At 37.7% G+C, this 17,565-nt stretch overlaps 1 protein-coding gene across 3 annotated transcripts in view; it reads right to left on the bottom strand.

The window, feature by feature from the left end:
• PELI1 (pellino E3 ubiquitin protein ligase 1) overlaps positions 1 to 17,565 on the bottom strand; it is a 69,733-nt gene that overhangs the window by 12,204 nt on the left and 39,964 nt on the right. For all 3 annotated transcript variants that reach the window (XM_043984206.1, XM_043984204.1, XM_043984205.1), the window contains exons 2-3: positions 3,810 to 3,949; positions 988 to 1,117 (exon numbers count right to left, since the gene is read on the bottom strand). In XM_043984206.1, coding sequence (XP_043840141.1) covers positions 988 to 1,117; positions 3,810 to 3,880 — 201 coding nt within the window. In that variant the 5' untranslated portion in view covers positions 3,881 to 3,949. The remainder of the gene's footprint in view (positions 1 to 987; positions 1,118 to 3,809; positions 3,950 to 17,565) is intronic.

The following is a 17,565-nucleotide window of genomic DNA, read 5'->3' as shown; positions in this document are numbered from 1 at the left end:
ACTCTGATAACCCCAGGCTCGGGGTACTTCCTGATAGCAATGGGATAATTAGCAAAATAACAAAAATTTGGGTTGCCTATCCTTTAACTGAAATGTTGTGTTTGTTTTTTTCAGTCACTGTATTATTATTATTATTAATTTTTTTTTAGAGTCACTGTATTATTGAAGGGAGGAAGATCATAGGAGAAGAGAGAACCTAAATAACTCTTCCCCTTCTTCATTTTTCCTTCCCCTGAAAAGCCTTAGGAGAGATCAAAATCTTCCATTTTTAAAAAAGATTTTGCTACTTATATGCCCACCCAAATACTGTGAGAAATAAAGAGGCAGGAGACTACTACAGTGTCAGAAATGGTCACTTGATTGGGGTGTTTTTAAATCTGGTTTGGTTTGTGTTGTTTTGGCTAAAAGAAAGGGCTCAATCTGGGGGTTGAATATTTTAAAAAATGACTACAGTTTGATTTTTGATATGAATTGGATTTGTGTTAATTATGACCTTAGATCATAAGCTTCTTGAATGGAGAAATCATATCTAAGCTATTCCTTATAACTTTATGTTGATTCATACTAATACTCCTTTAACCTTTCCTATATTAAGATGCAGATAACTCTCTAAGCTATGAGAAAGGAAGTATGAAGTAGAAATGTGAAAATAATGTTACAGAATACAATTAACTCATACTTCAAAAGATCTATGATTCTGTCAGTAACACTTCCATGCCTTAGCAGTCTGGACTTCCTAATCACCCCCCTTTCTGCCTTCAAACTTACACTAGTCTTCAGATATATCATCTGTCAAGAAGACCACACTCTAAGTCTTTCAAACTTGGTGGGATCCACTAAAGCTTACTGGTGCCATTGCTGGTATAGTTTTGAGAACCTGGAGTTCTTTATGCCACGAGGAGGAATTAGATTATGATAATCAACTCGAATACACTTGATTTCCCCACCCAAAGTTCACTTTTCCCTTTCATAGAAAAGTCTAATTACCTTTGCAGCTTGTGGAGTGCAGGCAATATGCACAGTGCTGGGCTTCACCCCATTTGCCTTAGGTCTTTTAAACAAAGCAAACCTACTTTTTCTCCTTCCTCTATCACCATTTGGGAGTGACCCATTATACCTGATGGAGAAAAAAAAAAGTTAAGTGACTATTTATGATTATAACCTTTCAACATTTTTTTCTTACAAAGTAAATACTCAATTACCTCCAAAACTGTTATTTACATTTAAATCTTTCCCCATCTATATGTGATTCTCATACCAGCTGCTGACAGCAGGAGGATTGGTCAGGGAGGGGGGTGGGGTGAGGGAGAGGAGTGAAGAATCTGTAAGTTGGCTTGTCTTGTTTCACAGCGACAGAGAAATGCCTTTTGGATAATCTATTGTTCTGAATTAATGGCACCTCTTTCCCCCTTCCCTATCAAAGATAATCAAGGGCTGATTAATGGCAGAGCAGCTCTCTACTTATGACTCACTTTTTAAAAAATGGTGACTGTTTGCATGTGCTAATACAACCTTTAAAAGTACAGTACGTATTGTTCAAAATAGAATCTGCTTTAGTTGTGGAGCAAAAGCTTTAAATAGCTGAACTTTTGCAATAAGGAATTTTTAGATGTGTTAGTTGAAGAAAATTAACTCTCAAATGCATACACACATTGTGTTGGCAGAAATATGTAAATAGGTTACCTATTCAACTGAGATGCATGCCAACCAAAAACTATATCTTTGGACATTTTTCTCTACTGATTCATACCCCATCTCTAGAACCAATCATTGGTTGTTAGAGATCAGGCTAACATTAACAAAAGGCCAAACAACTAAGAGCTTCAGAATTATCTCCTTTGTCTCCAGGTTAGACCTATGTCCCATTCTGAGCTGCAGCAGTCCAACACTTGGCCCCTCCTGTGGTCTATTTCTAAAAGCTTGATATGGGACTGCAGTAAAGACTACAAAACCAAAATTGTTATCTTAAACTAAAGAACTGAATGTTGCTCCTTGAATTCTTGTCTAACCCAAGTTGAGACAGGAAAGGATCACTGGTTGGCATGGAATATATACCAGTTAAAGCTTGGAATACTGGATTTCAGAGATTATATTGATCATTAAAAAAATACAAACAACGCATATGTAATATCTATTATGGAAAATCTTTGGTTCTCTCATACCATTAAATACAAGAAATTTGCTATTCTAGACCAGCATTGTGCCATTTGTCCCACTGCAGTTCCTGTCTCCATACTAACCTCTCTTTAGTTCTGAATCATTCTTCCTCCTTAAGAATCTATGTTCTGTTTGTCCCTATATTGTACATCTGAATCTCAAAGTATTTTGCTGAGTAGCAACAACATAAAATTAACATACCTTTCCAGATTTATTTTGTTATTTCTAGATTGTTAGAAGGAAGCATCGCTGTCATTTTAAAGAAAGGAGCATCATGCACACAATTGACTGCTGTGGTTGGGGATTAAAAGAAATAAGGAGAAGACAACAAAATGCTAGGTGGAAATGAATATGATATGGAAAAACACATGGAATGAATTTCAAACCGTTCTTCAAATGGCTCTCAACTCTTGCTAAGGGAGTTAAGACAACAGTTTTTCTCAGAAGTAAAGAGCTATTTATCACCACCACCATCATCTGAAGTTGGAACAGTACACTAACAACTATAATAAATACAAAAGATTTTCTAAACGCTACATTTCTGATAGCACTCAGAACAGTCTAAGCCTAAAGATCACCTTATCAAATCCCCTCGTTTTATAGAGAACTAAAACCTACAGCAGGGATTCTTATTTTTAACCTCTTGAACAGTCTGGTGAAGCCTCTGGACCTCTGAATTGTTTTAAATATATAAAATACATAGGATTGCCAAGGAAAGCAATTACACTGAAATACAATTGTCAAGATATTTTTAAAATTTCATGAACTTCAGGTGAAGAATCCCTGGCCTAGAGGTTAAATGATTTGCCCAAAGTGACACAAGTGATGAGTCTCTTGACTTCCAAGGTTAAACCATTTTTTCCATTATACCACACTGACTTCTCAATTACTAACACTCTCTTCTCTGCAGCACTGAACATCTTCATACGGGTAACATCTGTACCAAGCTCACTACTCCTGTAGATACTTAAGATGAGTAAAGCGGTTTCCTGTCAGAGTTGAGTTGTTACCAGTGACTAACTCTGGTTACTGGTTCATTTGGTCAACTGGTTACAGAAGATGGAACAAATAAATTAATTTCTTCCTGTTCCTAAATCTAGGGAGTATGTCTATGAGGTACATAGATGAAATGCCACTGACATATTTGAGAGACTTCACAAAAAAGGAAGGAATGTGGGTTTTAAGCATCAAAAGCTACTTCTTATCCCCAACAGAGTTATGGAGCTAATTCCAACTTGAACATAGGAAGCTCTTTAAAAAAACCATATCAAGGGGCAACATAACCATAAGAAGATTGTTCTATACAGGGTATTTACAATAGGGGAAAATAGTATGGATCTTTTGACAATCTCAGTGTGGCCAACCTGTCATCTTATGAGGAGTGTAAAAGAAGGCATCAGGGGAAAGCTTCTAATGAATTGTTGTGGTCTTGGTTAAGTGTCTTAATTTTTCCATTTGTCAAACATGCCATTTTTATTGACAACATGAGGCTAGTGTGTATACAGCATTTTGAAAGCCTTAGAATAGAATGATATATAAATAAGTATTTTCATTTTCGTAGCAGCCTGACCCAATAATACTATTTCATAGCTTCAGAAATTCTGCAGTTCCTGTTTGTGGTGGATTGCTATTCTGTGTTTATGAAGCCTTACCCTAAGACAATGAGTTCACCATATTTTACTGGTGACTTAGATGGATGATTTTCTTGATCAGGAGAAAACATGAGCTTGGTTTTCTGTCTCAAATTCTCGTTCACTGATCAGGATCCTGGGGACACCTTTTGCATTATTTCCTAAAAGAAAAAAAGATAATTTTTTTCATTAGTGGCATGAAAAAGGAATTTCACTATACATGTATATCTACATCTATAAACAATTAGATATCTATCTATTGGCATACTTGGTATAATCAGCGGGTCTAAGACCTTTATTTTCTTTTTTCGCGGGGCAATGAGGGTTAAGTGACTTGCCCAGGGTCACACAGCTAGTAAGTGTCAAGTGGCTGAGGCTGTATTTGAACTTAGGTCCTCCTAAATCCAGGGCTGGTACTTTATCCACTGCAACACCTAGCTGCCCCCTAAGCCCTTTATTTTCAACACTAGATATACTCCAAAGTTCTCTTCGGTTCTTTTTGCTTTTCTCTCAAAATTCTCTCGTTACTGATTTTATCAGTTCCTATGGATTTAATTATCATCTCTATATCCATGACTCCCTGATCTTTGTATCCAACTCTAGTAGCTCTCTGGAGCTCCATTCCCACATTATAAACTGCCTAATGGACATTTTGAATTTGATGTCCTGTAGGCATCCTCCTCCTGCATGCCAAACATGGACACCTCTTATATTTCTGTTGAGGGCACTACCACCTTTAGGTACCTGGGCTTGAGGAGTTGAAGATGACACCAAAGTTGCACTATCACTCATCCCACATATCCAATTGGTTGCCAATTTTTTTTTCACCAAGTTTTATCACCATAACATTTCTTGCAACTGACCGTTTCTCTCCACTCACACCTCTCGTCACCTCTTGCCTGGACTGTTGCAACAGCCTCCTAAATGGTTCCCTGCCTCGTCTCTCCCCATTCCAATACATCCTCTGCACAGCAGTGATTTTCCTAAAGTCAAAGTGTGATCTTGTCATTCCTCTCCTTCTCCCCACACTCAAGAAGCTCCTTTGTATGGCACTTAAAGCTCTTCACAACCTGGCCCCATATTGGCCTTTAGCCCTGTTATACATCACTCTTTTCCATGGCCCCACAGGCCAGCCACACTGGTGCTGTTACTCCTTACACTTGAAACTCCATTCCTATCCATGCCTTTGTACTTCCCCGATGCCTAGAATGCTTTCTCCTTACCACTAACCCTTGGACTCTTGGTTTCCTTCAAGATTCAGCTGAAGAGACGCCTTCTGCATGAAGCCTCTTCCTGGTCACCGTGTCTGTTAGTGCTTTCCACCCCATGGTTAGCTTGTCTATGTTTTTTATGTGCATGTTGTCTTTCCTGTAGAATGTAAATTCTTAAGGACAGGCACCGTTTTACTCTTGTCTCCATCTCTAGCATCTAGCACTCTGTGATTGGCACATAGTAGGCACTTAATTTGTACTTGCTGACTGATATCTAGATAGAGCCCTCTGACCTAATGAAAATCTATGATGTAACTGATGTAACCAAAACCTAGTTTGGTTGTTCAGAGGGCTCTTTTTGTATCACTGGTTGTCACACATTTAACAAAACTGTTTCAACGTTTTAAAAAGTAAAGCATAAACTATGGGAGATTGATTCGCAACTCATATAATCCCAAACCCACCATAATATACATAATCTCAGATTGTCCATTTCAGCTATGGCTCAACTAAAACCTGAAGTTCCACACATCTATCCTTTCTCCAGTGTCAAACCTATTGCTTCAAATTCATGACATAACCCCTTCCATGGGGAAGATGCTTCATGAAAAGTCAGCACTGCTTTTATCTATGAAGGAGCAAGACGCAATTTCATAAGAGAGAAAAACTACCTACTTATCTGAAGGATGAAAGATTTATTTTTAATAGTACAGAAAAAATCTTAGCAGTATACTCTCATGTTACATCAGAGAACAGTGAAATGGTAGAAACATTTCACTTTTTCTTGAACCTGACATACACATACTTAGATCACCAATTTAGAGAGTTATTTTAGACACATACATATATCCATGCTTAATATACTCAAGAAATACTATTTTCTAATGCAATCAAGAACTATATTTGCTAGAATGAGGTTTTCCTTTAAAGAAAATAGTCAGAGACCAAAGTATATGAGGAAGTTCTCTGGTGAGGTATTGAAACAAGCTTAAATACCTCACCAAACAGGCTAGCTGTACCAAATCTAAAGCTAGATCATAAAGCAGAGGTCATCAAAACTATTTGGTACTGGTTAAGAAATAGAGTGGTAAATCAGTGGAATAGGTTAGGCGCAGGAGACACAATAATAAATGACTATAGCAATCTACTGCATGATAAACCCAAAGACTCCAGCTTCTGGGATAAGAACTCAATATTTGGCAAAAATTGCTGGGAAAACTGGAAGACAGTATGGCAGAAACTAGTCATAGACCAACATATTACACCATATACCAAAATAAGGTCAAAATGGCCACATGATTTAGACATAAAGGGTGATACCATAGGCAAATGAGGAGAGATAGGGAATATTATGAAATGCAAATGGATCATTTTGATTCATTAAATTAAAAAGGTTTTGCACAAACAGAAGCAATGCAGCCAAGATTAGAAGGAAAGCAGAAAGCTGGGAAACAATTTTTATAGTCAGTGTTTCAGATAAAGGCCTCATTTCTAAAATATATAGGGAACTAAATCAAATTTATAAGAATACAAGTCATTCCCCAATTGAGAAATGGTCAAAGGATACGAACAGGCAGTTTTCAGATGAAGAAATCAAAACTATCTATTGCCATATGAAAAAATACTCTAAATCACTTTTTTTTGGGGGGGGGGGCAGGGCAATGAAGGCTAAGTGACTTGCCCAGGGTCACACAGCTAGTAAGTGTCAAGTGTCTGAGGCTGGATTTGAACTCAGGTCATCCTGAATCCAGGGCTGGCGCTTTATCCACTGTGCCACCTAGCTGCTTCATAAATCACTACTGATTAGAGAAATGCAAATTAAAATAACTCTGAGGTACCACCTCACACATATCAGATTGGCTAATATGACAAAAAAGGACATTAATAAATGTTGAAGAAGCTGTGGAAAAATTGAAACACTAATGCATTGTTGGTGGAGCTGTGAACTGATTCAGTCATTCTGGAAAGCAATTTGGAACTATGCCCAAAGGCCTATGGGACTGTGCATACCCTTTGACCCAGTAAGTAATACCACCACTAGGTCTATATCGCAAAGAGATTATAAAAAAGGGAAAAGGATCCACATATAAAAAAAAAATATGTATAGCAGCTTTCTTTGCAGTGGCAAAGAATTAGAAATCAAGGGGATGCCCATCAACTGGGGAATGGCTGAATAAGTTGTGGTATAATGAAACTATTGTGATATAAGAAATGATGAGCAGGCAAATTTCAGAAAAACCTGGAAAGACTTAAGTAGACTGATGCTGAATGAACTGAGTAGAACCAGGAGAACATAGTACACAGTAACAATATTGTGTGATGATCAACTGTGATAGACTTAGCTCTTCTCAGCAATACAATGATCCAAGACAATTCCAAAGGGCTCATGATGGACAATGATCTCCACATTCAGAAAAAAGAACTGTGGAATCTGAATGCAGATTGAACCATAATATTTCTAATATTTTTTGTTTTGTTTTTTCTTTTTTGAGTTTTTCCCTTTTGCTCTGATTCTTCTTTCACAATATGACTAATGCAGAAATATGCTTAATGTGATTGCACATGTATAACCTAAAAAAAAAAAAAAACCAAAAAAACCCTCCAAGTACTTCCTTACTCCTAGAAGTTTTGGGGGTTGATATCAGAGCCCAAAAGGAAACACTATCTCTTTTTTCCCCCTTTTTTTCTGGTGGGGGGGGCAGGGGTGAGGCAATTGGGGTTAAGTGACTTGCCCAGGGTCACACAGCTAATAAATGTTAAGTGTCTGAGGTCGGATCTGAACTCAGGTTCTCCTGACTCCAGGGCCGGTATTCTATCCACTGCGCTACCCAGCTGCCCCAACACTATCTCTTTTTGAACAATACATTAGACAAAGAATTCATTCTAATTGTTTCACACTGCTTAAGAGGTAATAGGAAATGCCAACACGTTCAGTATCTTTACCAGTTGTCCATCCCCTCCCTACCCACCATGAGCTGGGAAAAGGCAACAAAGACAGGATTGGAGGTAGAAAATAAGCAAGGCCCAAGCTGTGCCTCTCTTGCTCCCAGCTTCCTGGTCACATAAGGATATAAAAGGTCTCACTCACATAGGGTCTGGGCCTTTATGACTTGGTAGATTTCTGAAGACCATGCAAATCACCACGACCTATTCTTGTGAACAGATGCTTTCTACATGGAGATAAGGTGGGGCTATAACTATAAAAGCTACATTAGAGCTTTAAAGCTAAGTAAACAATAATTGCTCAAGGACTTATGAGTGTCTCATTTTATCCCAATGTTGAACCTGAAGAGGGTAACTACTGGAATCAGGCCTACCCCTAAGATGAATGCAAAACCACATTGTAGCACAATTATTTTTTCTAACCACATATGAATGGTACTGGTCAACTTCTTAATTTAGAATAGTAACTGATGCTAAGAATTAAAGCCTCCAGTTTCAATGTTACTTTTACAGTAGAATTCTCTAATCTTTTTTTCAGTTATTTTTTAAAGTTCACATAGTTAATGCTGTTTTAAAATAATACTGTAACTAGAAGCGATACCCCTCCTCCCCATTGGAATTCAAGTTCCTTGAGAACAGGAACTGTTTTTGCTTTTCTTTGTATTCCCTGCATTTAGCACAATACCTGGTATGTCATTAGCACTTAATAAATGCATGTTAACTGTTTGAAAAAAAGTAAAGTGATCATTTTTTAAAAATCTATAAATATGGCTTTTGATAAAATATGAAAACTAACTCAATAAGACCCTATAGTCACTAAAGGATTATACTTTTAAGGTATGCTACAGCACCTCCACAGTCTGCAAATGACAACTACCAATAGTAAATTTAAAACCCCAAAATCAATATTTGTATGAGAATATTTTATGGACTCTGACTAACACAGAAACCTTTAAAAGTCATTGGGAATTTGACCCATAGCTCAGGAATACACACCACACATATGTGGGAAATACAAAGATAGCAAGTGGAAGCTTAAGAAAATACTGAGTCCTCCCTTTTAAGCAAAAAGTACTTAAAGTGCCACCTACAGTAATTTTGAAAGGAAATTCAATACATTGTTAATACCTTTTAATCACTTTTGGAAGCAAAGTCCTAAAGTAGAAAGTGAACTAGGGCATCAAGGTGGCACAGTGGATAAAGCACTGGCTCTGGCTTCAGGAGGAACCGAGTTCAAATCTGGCCTCAGACACTTGACACTTACTAGCTGTGTGACCTTGGGCAAGTCACTTAACCTTCATTGCCCCTCAAAAAAACAAAAACCAAAAAACCAAACAAAAATAAAAACTTATGATTCCCCACCCATGTCCAGCAATCTATTTGTAAAAGTAGTCTTTTTTCCTTAACATCAAAAAATAATTGTAGGGAGAAATTTTATAACTCAATTTCAATACCTTTGTAACTGACTGACTCTGGTAAGTCAGTCTTCATGTAAATGGGGATGAGAACTTTAAAGACTAATGAAGGATACTAAAGGTGGTATCCTACTATAACAGATTGCTCACATAATTTTTACTCCCCCAAAGTCCATTTTTAAAAAAAAAAGTGACCAAAAAAGTATAAAGTGACTACAATGGTCAATTTAAGACTGACAAGGGAAAAACAATTAGAAATTTTATTTTATTAGAGTTCATGCTTCTATTATCAAGGCTAATAGTTTGTCTTAAGATGGTCAAGCCTAGTGATTATAAGCAAATAAAAGTGTTTTAAGTCTGGAAACCTACGTCTTATTCAATGGATAAGGCTCCACCATCCCTGTTATTACTGACATGATGTCAAAGTACACATCTGTCTTAAGTTAATAAGTGATCTTAGGCTTACTGATCTGAAGTTGAAATGGCTGCCTGATGAAGTGTACAATAAAAAAAAGAAAAGAACCATCATTCATGAATACCATAGTTTCTTTTCCCTCCTGCTTGAATGTTGGCAGTATACATACATATATTATTGTTGTTCAGTTGTGTCTGACTCTTCATGTCCCTGTGGTCCATAGCACACCAATACTGTTTTTGTGGTTTTCTTGGCAAAGACACTGGAGTGGTTTACTATTTCCTTCTCCACTGGATTAAGGCAAACAGAGGTGAAGTGACTTGTCCAGGGTCACACAGCTAGTAAGTGTCTGAGGCTGAATTTGTACACAGACTCCAGGTTCAACAACACTCTATCCACTGAGCCATGTAGCTGCCTCTACGTATTTACATTCTGTACATACCAAGCCTCAAATATACCTTAGTCACATTCTGATCAATGGATTTATCACCTCACTTAGCACAAAGTCTTATGACTAAACACAAATGAATGAAAAATCAGTAAGCATTTACTATGTGCCAGGAGTTAAGTAGAGCACAGGTTCTGGAGTCAGGAAGACTCATCTTTCTGAGTTCGAATTCAGTCTCAGACACTAATTGTGTGACCCAGAGCAAATCACTTCTCCCTGTTTATCTCAATTTCCTCATTTGTAGGAAATGGCAAACCACTCCAGTTCTGGTATTTCTGTCAAGAAAACCCCAAATGGGGTCATGGAGAACTGGTGGTAAATTCAGTTGATCAGAAATTTAGGGAAAATCAGAGTTACTAGTACTTATAATGGTATTCCCCTAATGCCTGCCACTCTACTCCCCATAAAAAGAGAATTCTGTCTTAAAATATAAATGGCAAAAAAGAGTGATCTTGGAAATTACCTAAACAGATGGTCTGAAATAGTGTTTCTCTCTGAAGAGAATTGCAGTGAGGGGTATATAAATGAAAATATGATCAGAAAAGAAGGCAGGTACATTATATGGAGAGTCTGAGTATTCCATCGGTACCCTTGAAATGTGAAAAGGCCTAGTTGCCCTCCTCTACTATGCTGGGGAATGGGGAAGATCCTATGTATGCTGACAAGAAGAGTATAGAATGAAAAGGCACAGGTGGATTGTGATGAGAAGGCAGGGATGATAATGACATCAGTGATATCCAGGTAGCACTTTAAAACTTGCAAAGCACTTTATACCCAGTATCTCCTTTTGAGAGCTTCGTAACAACCCAGGTAGGTGAGAAAACTGAAACTCAGGGAGATGAATAGAATTACAAGTAAGTATCACAGGCAGGATCTGAACTCTGTACTTCCCGACTCTCCCACCTAGTCTTTTTTATTCACTATGCTATAATGTCTTTGGAATGAGATTCACTGAATTACCAACTCAAAGAGATAGTGCCCCTCACCCAAATGTACTCATGTTTTGAGAAGAAACTGAGCAATTAGTTTTATTTTTTAACTATAAAAATGTTTCTTAAAGCACAGGACTTTGAATAACAATTATTTCCTTTTTTTTGTCTTTGCAGGGCAATGAGAGTTAAGTGACTTGCCCAGGGTCACATAGCTAGTAAGTGTCAAGTATTTGAGCCTGAATTTGAACTCGGGTCCTCCTGAATCCAGGGCTGGTGCTTTATCCACTGTGCCGCCTAGCTGCCCCAACAATTGTTTCTTCTTCTTCTTTTTTTTTTTTGTGAGGCAAGTGGGGTTAAGTGACTTGCCCAGGGTCACACAGCTAGTAAGTGTTAAGTGTGTGAGGCCAAATTTGAACTCAGGGCCCCCCCAAATCCAGGGTTGGTGCTCTATCCACTGTGCCATCCATCTGCCCCCCCAACAATTATTATTATTATTTTTTTTGGTGAGGCAATTGGGGTTAAGTGACTTGCCCAGGGTCACACAGCTAGTTAAGTGTCAAGTGTATGAGGCCGTATTTGAACTCAGGTCCTCCTGACTCCAGGGCCGGTGCTCTATCCACTGCGCCACCTAGCTGCCCCATAACAATTATTTCTTAAAAGTAGAAAACTAATTTGTTAAACATTTAATAAGAATAATAGTAACAACAACAACAATGCTTATACAGCACTCTGAGATTTGCATAGCACTTTGCAAATACCTCATTTTGTCCTCACAATAACCCTGGAAAGTAGGCACTATTAATATCTCCATTTTTGATGAGGAGATTAAGGGAGGCAGAAGTTAAGTGACTTGGGTCACACAACTGGTAAGTATTTGGGGCTGAATTTAAATTCGGGTCTTCCTGATTCCAAGGTTCAGTGCTCTATCTACTGTGCCACCTAGCTGCCTTTATATAAAGCCCTCTGTAATGGTTTCATTGTTCACTTCTCCTCATCCCCATTTAGTATACTCCAGGTCAAATTCCATATTTTCCTTGGTTAATACTATTCATTATGCCTGGAATTTCCCTTTCTTGTACCCTTTGTTGAATTCTTACCCATTCTTTAAAGTCCCACTCAAATGTTATGGATTTGAGTATATATATGTGTGTGTGTGTACACACAAATGTACACACACACACACACACACACACATATACACGCATGCCTTTTTGTGCCCCTGTGTTATTTTCTACCATAGGTACTTCCATATGTAGAAAAAAGAACATTGCATTTGGAGTCAATGTCCCATTTTGCCTAATGGATCAGATTGGACTGCATCAACACACTGGTTTACTTCCATCATGATGAGGTCAAACACAGTGAAAGCCTTCAGATATGCTAAGGGATTTCATTACGTATCCTTATTACTGTATCATTTGTGGCCTTTTTTTTTTCTTAAATATAGCTCATTTTTACTGTGGCTGGTAGCATTCCTCCTCCTCCTCTGTACTCTGGGATCCCTATCCTTCAGCTTCTCTTATTTGCCCCGGTGGTAGTACATTCAAAAGTAAGGGGGGAAAAAAGCACATGAAATGAGTCAGTTTGGGGTCAATGGCAAAGGGGGTTTATGCAGCGAACAAATGTTTTAATAAAAGTTGAACTGTAATTACTCCTTGCCGTGGCTGACACCAAAAATAAAGTGAGAGAGAAAAAACCACCCCCAAATTACTGAATAAAGGTGACAAAGAATGGGGGAAAATGCCATTTAGTAGTTGTGTGACCCGAGGCACTTAACTTCTACATTGAAATCTCCTCATCTGTAAGATGGGAGTAATGCCTGGAGTAGTTGTTGTTTGTCCTTCATTCTGGAGGAGGACCAATAACGTCATGAGGGTGATGACTTGACTTTCTTGTGACCTGGACTTAAGTGAGGCAGAGCTGCACAAAATCATCAGCCTCACTTTCTCCTTCAGTCATCAAAGGGCAGTGGCAAAATAAAAGATGACTGAATGGCGTGGGATACAGTGGGTCCTGACCTTTCTACATTAAGGTCTTTTCCAGGTCTCAGTTAGTCTGAGGCAACCATCATTCAATGACTTCAAAGGGAGGTCTGGAGGATCAAATGAGATCATGAGAATTCAAATGAAGTGACTTCTACGCCATATAATTATCCTAGCTTATGTGCCAGATACTGTTGCTACTATACTATATATATTAAAAAAAAACAAACATAAAAAAGATTTTGCAATTAATCTGTAAATCAAAACCAAGTAACTAAGAAAAAAAATTAAGCTCTTTTTCTAATTCAGTTTCCCAGCAATGACAGTTTTTATAGACACATACCCAATTAAAAAAAAGAAGTAACAGTAAGCTTTCTGCAGCAGAGCAAACTACAAGAGTGACAGAATTGCAAGGAATAAGTATTGGAAGGCAACTCTGAGGCTACTGAAGCCGATCTTCCTATATGAAGGGTTCTTAACCTTTTTGCATCATGGACCCTCTTGACCGTCTGGTGAAATCTATGGACCCCTTCTCCAAATACTGTTTTTAAGTGCATAAAATACCAAAGATTACAAAGGAAAGAGATTGATTAGGGAGGAGAACGGCTGAGTTGAATAAAGAGTAGGGGAAGAGGTAAGGATTTTTTGTTTTGGCAGACAGACTGAATCACAGAAACTGAGGAGGAGGCTGGCACTTGTTAACTATAGGACAGAGCAAGCTGCAATGTAGATTAGAGAAATGCTAAAGATATAGGTGACCTAGATTTTAGCAAAGCATTTGACTTCTCTCATGCTATTATTAAAATGAAGTGAACTTTGTGATTGGTTAAATAGCCATAGACAAAGGACAAAGAACAGACACCAATGGTTCAATGTTTCCTTAGAAGAACAATCTTAAGTGAAAGGCCTAGAAAAAGGTCTCTGGTGAAAAGCCACAGGAATCAATCTGTTTAACCCAGTGCTAGCCAACATTTTTATCAAGTGATTGAGATGAAAGCATGGTATACTTAACAGATTTACATTTGACACAAAGCAGAGAAGGACTGTTAATAAGGATGATAGAATTCCAAGAGCAGGCTACAACATTGGGTCAAATCTAATAACAGGAAACTGAAAAGGGATAAATGTAATGTATGTAGGGTAAAAACATGGACTTCTCAAGTAACTGATGAGGAGGAATATCTAAGCAGCAGTTTGTCTGAAAAAAGATCTGGGGATTTTGGTGGATTAAAATCTCAAGTTAATAACCAAACCAAAAATGCTATGATGTTCTTAGACTATATTAAAAGAGGTACAGTGTTCAGGACTAAGGAGGTGATAGCTATGCTGTATTATTCCCTGGTCAAGCCACATCTGGAATATTGGGAGTATTATGTTCAGTTCCGGGTGCCACATTTTAGGAAAGGTATTAATAATAAACTGGAAAGGGCAATAAGGAAGGCAAAGGGAGTTGAGTCGGGATGCCACATGAGGACTGGCTAAAAGAAATGGGGTATTTAGTCTGGAAGAAAGACTTATGGGGGTGGGGTGAAGGAAGAATGGGGCATACTAGTGGTTTTCCAGTTTTTTTTCTTTTTTCAATTAAAGCACATTATTTTCTCTCTCCCTTCCATACTCCCCTTTCCTGGGGGGGGGACCCCAAACCAAACCACAGCAAACCAAAAGTAAAGTAAAACCAAACTCTTGTAACAAATCTGCAAAGTTTTGTAAAATAAATTCCTACACTGGTCATGTCCAAAAATATGTATCATATCCTGCATCATATCTATCATTTCCTTTAGGAAGTGGAAATATGTTTCATCAACATTCTGGGAATTGTGATCAGTTATTGCATTATCAGAGATCTCAAGTGTTTGAAGGCTGTTTGTCTTAATGTTATTATATAAATTGTCTGCTTAATTCATTCACTCTGCACCAGTTCTTACAAGTCTTCAAAAATTTCTTTGTAACTGCCCCTTTCTCAATTCAATGAGAAATATATTCAAAATATTCAATTACATCCATAAACCATAATTTGGTTCAGTCATTTTCCAACTGACAAATATCCCACTTAATTTCCAGTTCTTTTCTACTACAGAAAGAGCTGCTATCAATATTTTTTATACAGGTCAGTCCTTTTTCTCTGTCTTGGATCTCTTTGGACATGATAGTGGTTTTCAAGTATTCTAAAGGTTGAAGAATAATTAAACCTAATCTTTTTAGGATTAGGAACAATGGGTAGAAGTTGCAAAGATGAAAATGGAGGGATAATGGAAAGGGAAAAACAAATAAACCAAGTTTCAATAATGACATCTCTCTAAAAGTTGAATGGACTACAGGAGTTTGCAGACCCTCTCTCTCACTGGAGGTCTTCAAAACACAGCTCTATGACCACTAGGTTATGTAGAAGAGATTTCTGTACAAGTATGGGTTGAGACTAGAGAGCCTCTGAGGTATCTTCCAATTTAGATTCTGTGAATTGTTGGTGGTACCAGGGACAGGAATATGATGGTAATAGTAATGATGATTTGGAAGGTTATTTGGGAAAGGAGGAAACTAAACCTGACGGTTCTGGGATGGAGAAGCTGCACTCTTCCTTCCTTTTCATCATAATTCTTGAAAGGACTAGCCCCTAGAGCCAGGAACTTTGATGGAAATGGTAGCTGGGAGGGTCATGTGATAGAGGAGGCATAATGTTACAGGGAGGGCACAGTTGTCAATCCTAATGAAGGATTGAAGCTGGGGAAGTGATGTCAGCAGCCTTTTTTCATTTATTCATTCAACAGGCATCTATTAAATATTTATGATTAGGCACTGTTGCTAGAGACTCAATGGAACAGTATCTTAAGAAGCTTACTTTTTTTACTCCTTATGAGAAGTGGCACCCTCACCTACTGATTTCATAGATAACAATGATGGAGAGTAAATAAGTGCTAGCTTTGTAAATGGCAGCTAGGTATGTGGCAAGGAGTACTACAGGGACCCAGTAGGTCCTGTGATGACGGAGTGTGAGCTGAGTGCTTGGGTAGCAGTGTTAGCATCAGCAAGACCTCCTTTATGAAAACACATAGGAAGTAAAGTTTGGGGGAGGAAGGATTAATGAAACATATTGGGCCAAATGTCTGAGTTAGGACCACCTGGTGATCAGGTCAGGTCTTTAGATGGGGAATGAACTTGAATAGTGCCATGTCCATATATTCTTTCCATGTCAAGATAAGGGTCATTAAAAGATTATTCCATACTTAGAAAGAAACCTCAACTTCAATCTCACAATGCTCAACTCTAAGGACCATGATCAACCAAAAAAAAAAAAAAAAAGAGCTAAACAAGAAAATCTCTCATTATGTAATGTTTTAAAAAGTAAATAAAAAATAAAGTTAATTCATCTTCTAAATTAGAATTTGGTATGAACAGGAAGGAAATACCAGCTACCTTAACAAAGGCTGGGTAATTTTACAGCTACCTCAACAATGTTTCAAAACAATTTTGATTCTAAAATTGCCGATGTCTTTATTGTTTACCTTACCTAATAGCAGCTACTTATCATGAATTTTGCCTCGGTATATCTAAAATATTCTTTCTCACCTCCCAAAATCAGATATAGCAATATCAGTATCACTCAAAAGACACCCCTAACACATCTTGACAATAATTTCCAAGGAATAAAAACTGAGTTTAAAGACATTCTGCTACCTTTCCCATATTTTAACATTCAGACCAGAAAAATGACCCCCCCCAAAAAATTAACAGAATCTGACAGTAACTATACTTGACAGGGCTTAGAAAAAATTTTTTTTGTTATAACATGTATTGAAAAATTTTGAGAAAATAATGGTACATGCACATATTCTCCAATTCTAGCCTACAATATGCACATATAGCAATATTATTATAGAAGTCTTATCTTTAGCTATACTTGAAACTATTCCAGTTCTATCTACTTATCCATATAAAGCTTGCTGTCCATAACAGCAGAGAGAACAGAAAGTAAAGTTTGCTGAAAGAAACTGTAGAACAAGGAAAGAATTCAAAGAAAATTTTAGCACATAGGATCACAGATTTAGGGCTGGAAGTGACCTTAGAAGACATTTAGACCAATTCCTTCATTTTACAGATGAGGAAACTGAGGCCCAGTGTGTGAAGTGAATTGTCCAAGATAGAACCTCGAAGAGTCAGGATTTGAATTAGACCCTCTGACTCCAAATGCACAACTCTTTCCACTGTATCACACTGCCTCCTTCATGCCATCAAATACTGACAATTTGCTGTTTGGTCGTTTTTACATTGTGTCCAACTCTTCATGACCTCATTTGGGGTTTTCTTGGCAAAGATACTGGAGTGGTTTACCAATTCCTTTTCCAGATCATTTTAAAGATGAGGAAACTGAAACAAATAGGGTTAAGTGACATGCCCAGGGTCATACAGATAGTAAGTGTCTGAGGCCAGATCTGA

This window comes from Dromiciops gliroides, chromosome 2 (genome assembly GCF_019393635.1).
Source record: "Dromiciops gliroides isolate mDroGli1 chromosome 2, mDroGli1.pri, whole genome shotgun sequence".
Classification (NCBI taxonomy): Eukaryota; Metazoa; Chordata; class Mammalia; order Microbiotheria; family Microbiotheriidae; genus Dromiciops; species Dromiciops gliroides.
This window is presented reverse-complemented; position numbering and strand designations above follow the sequence as displayed.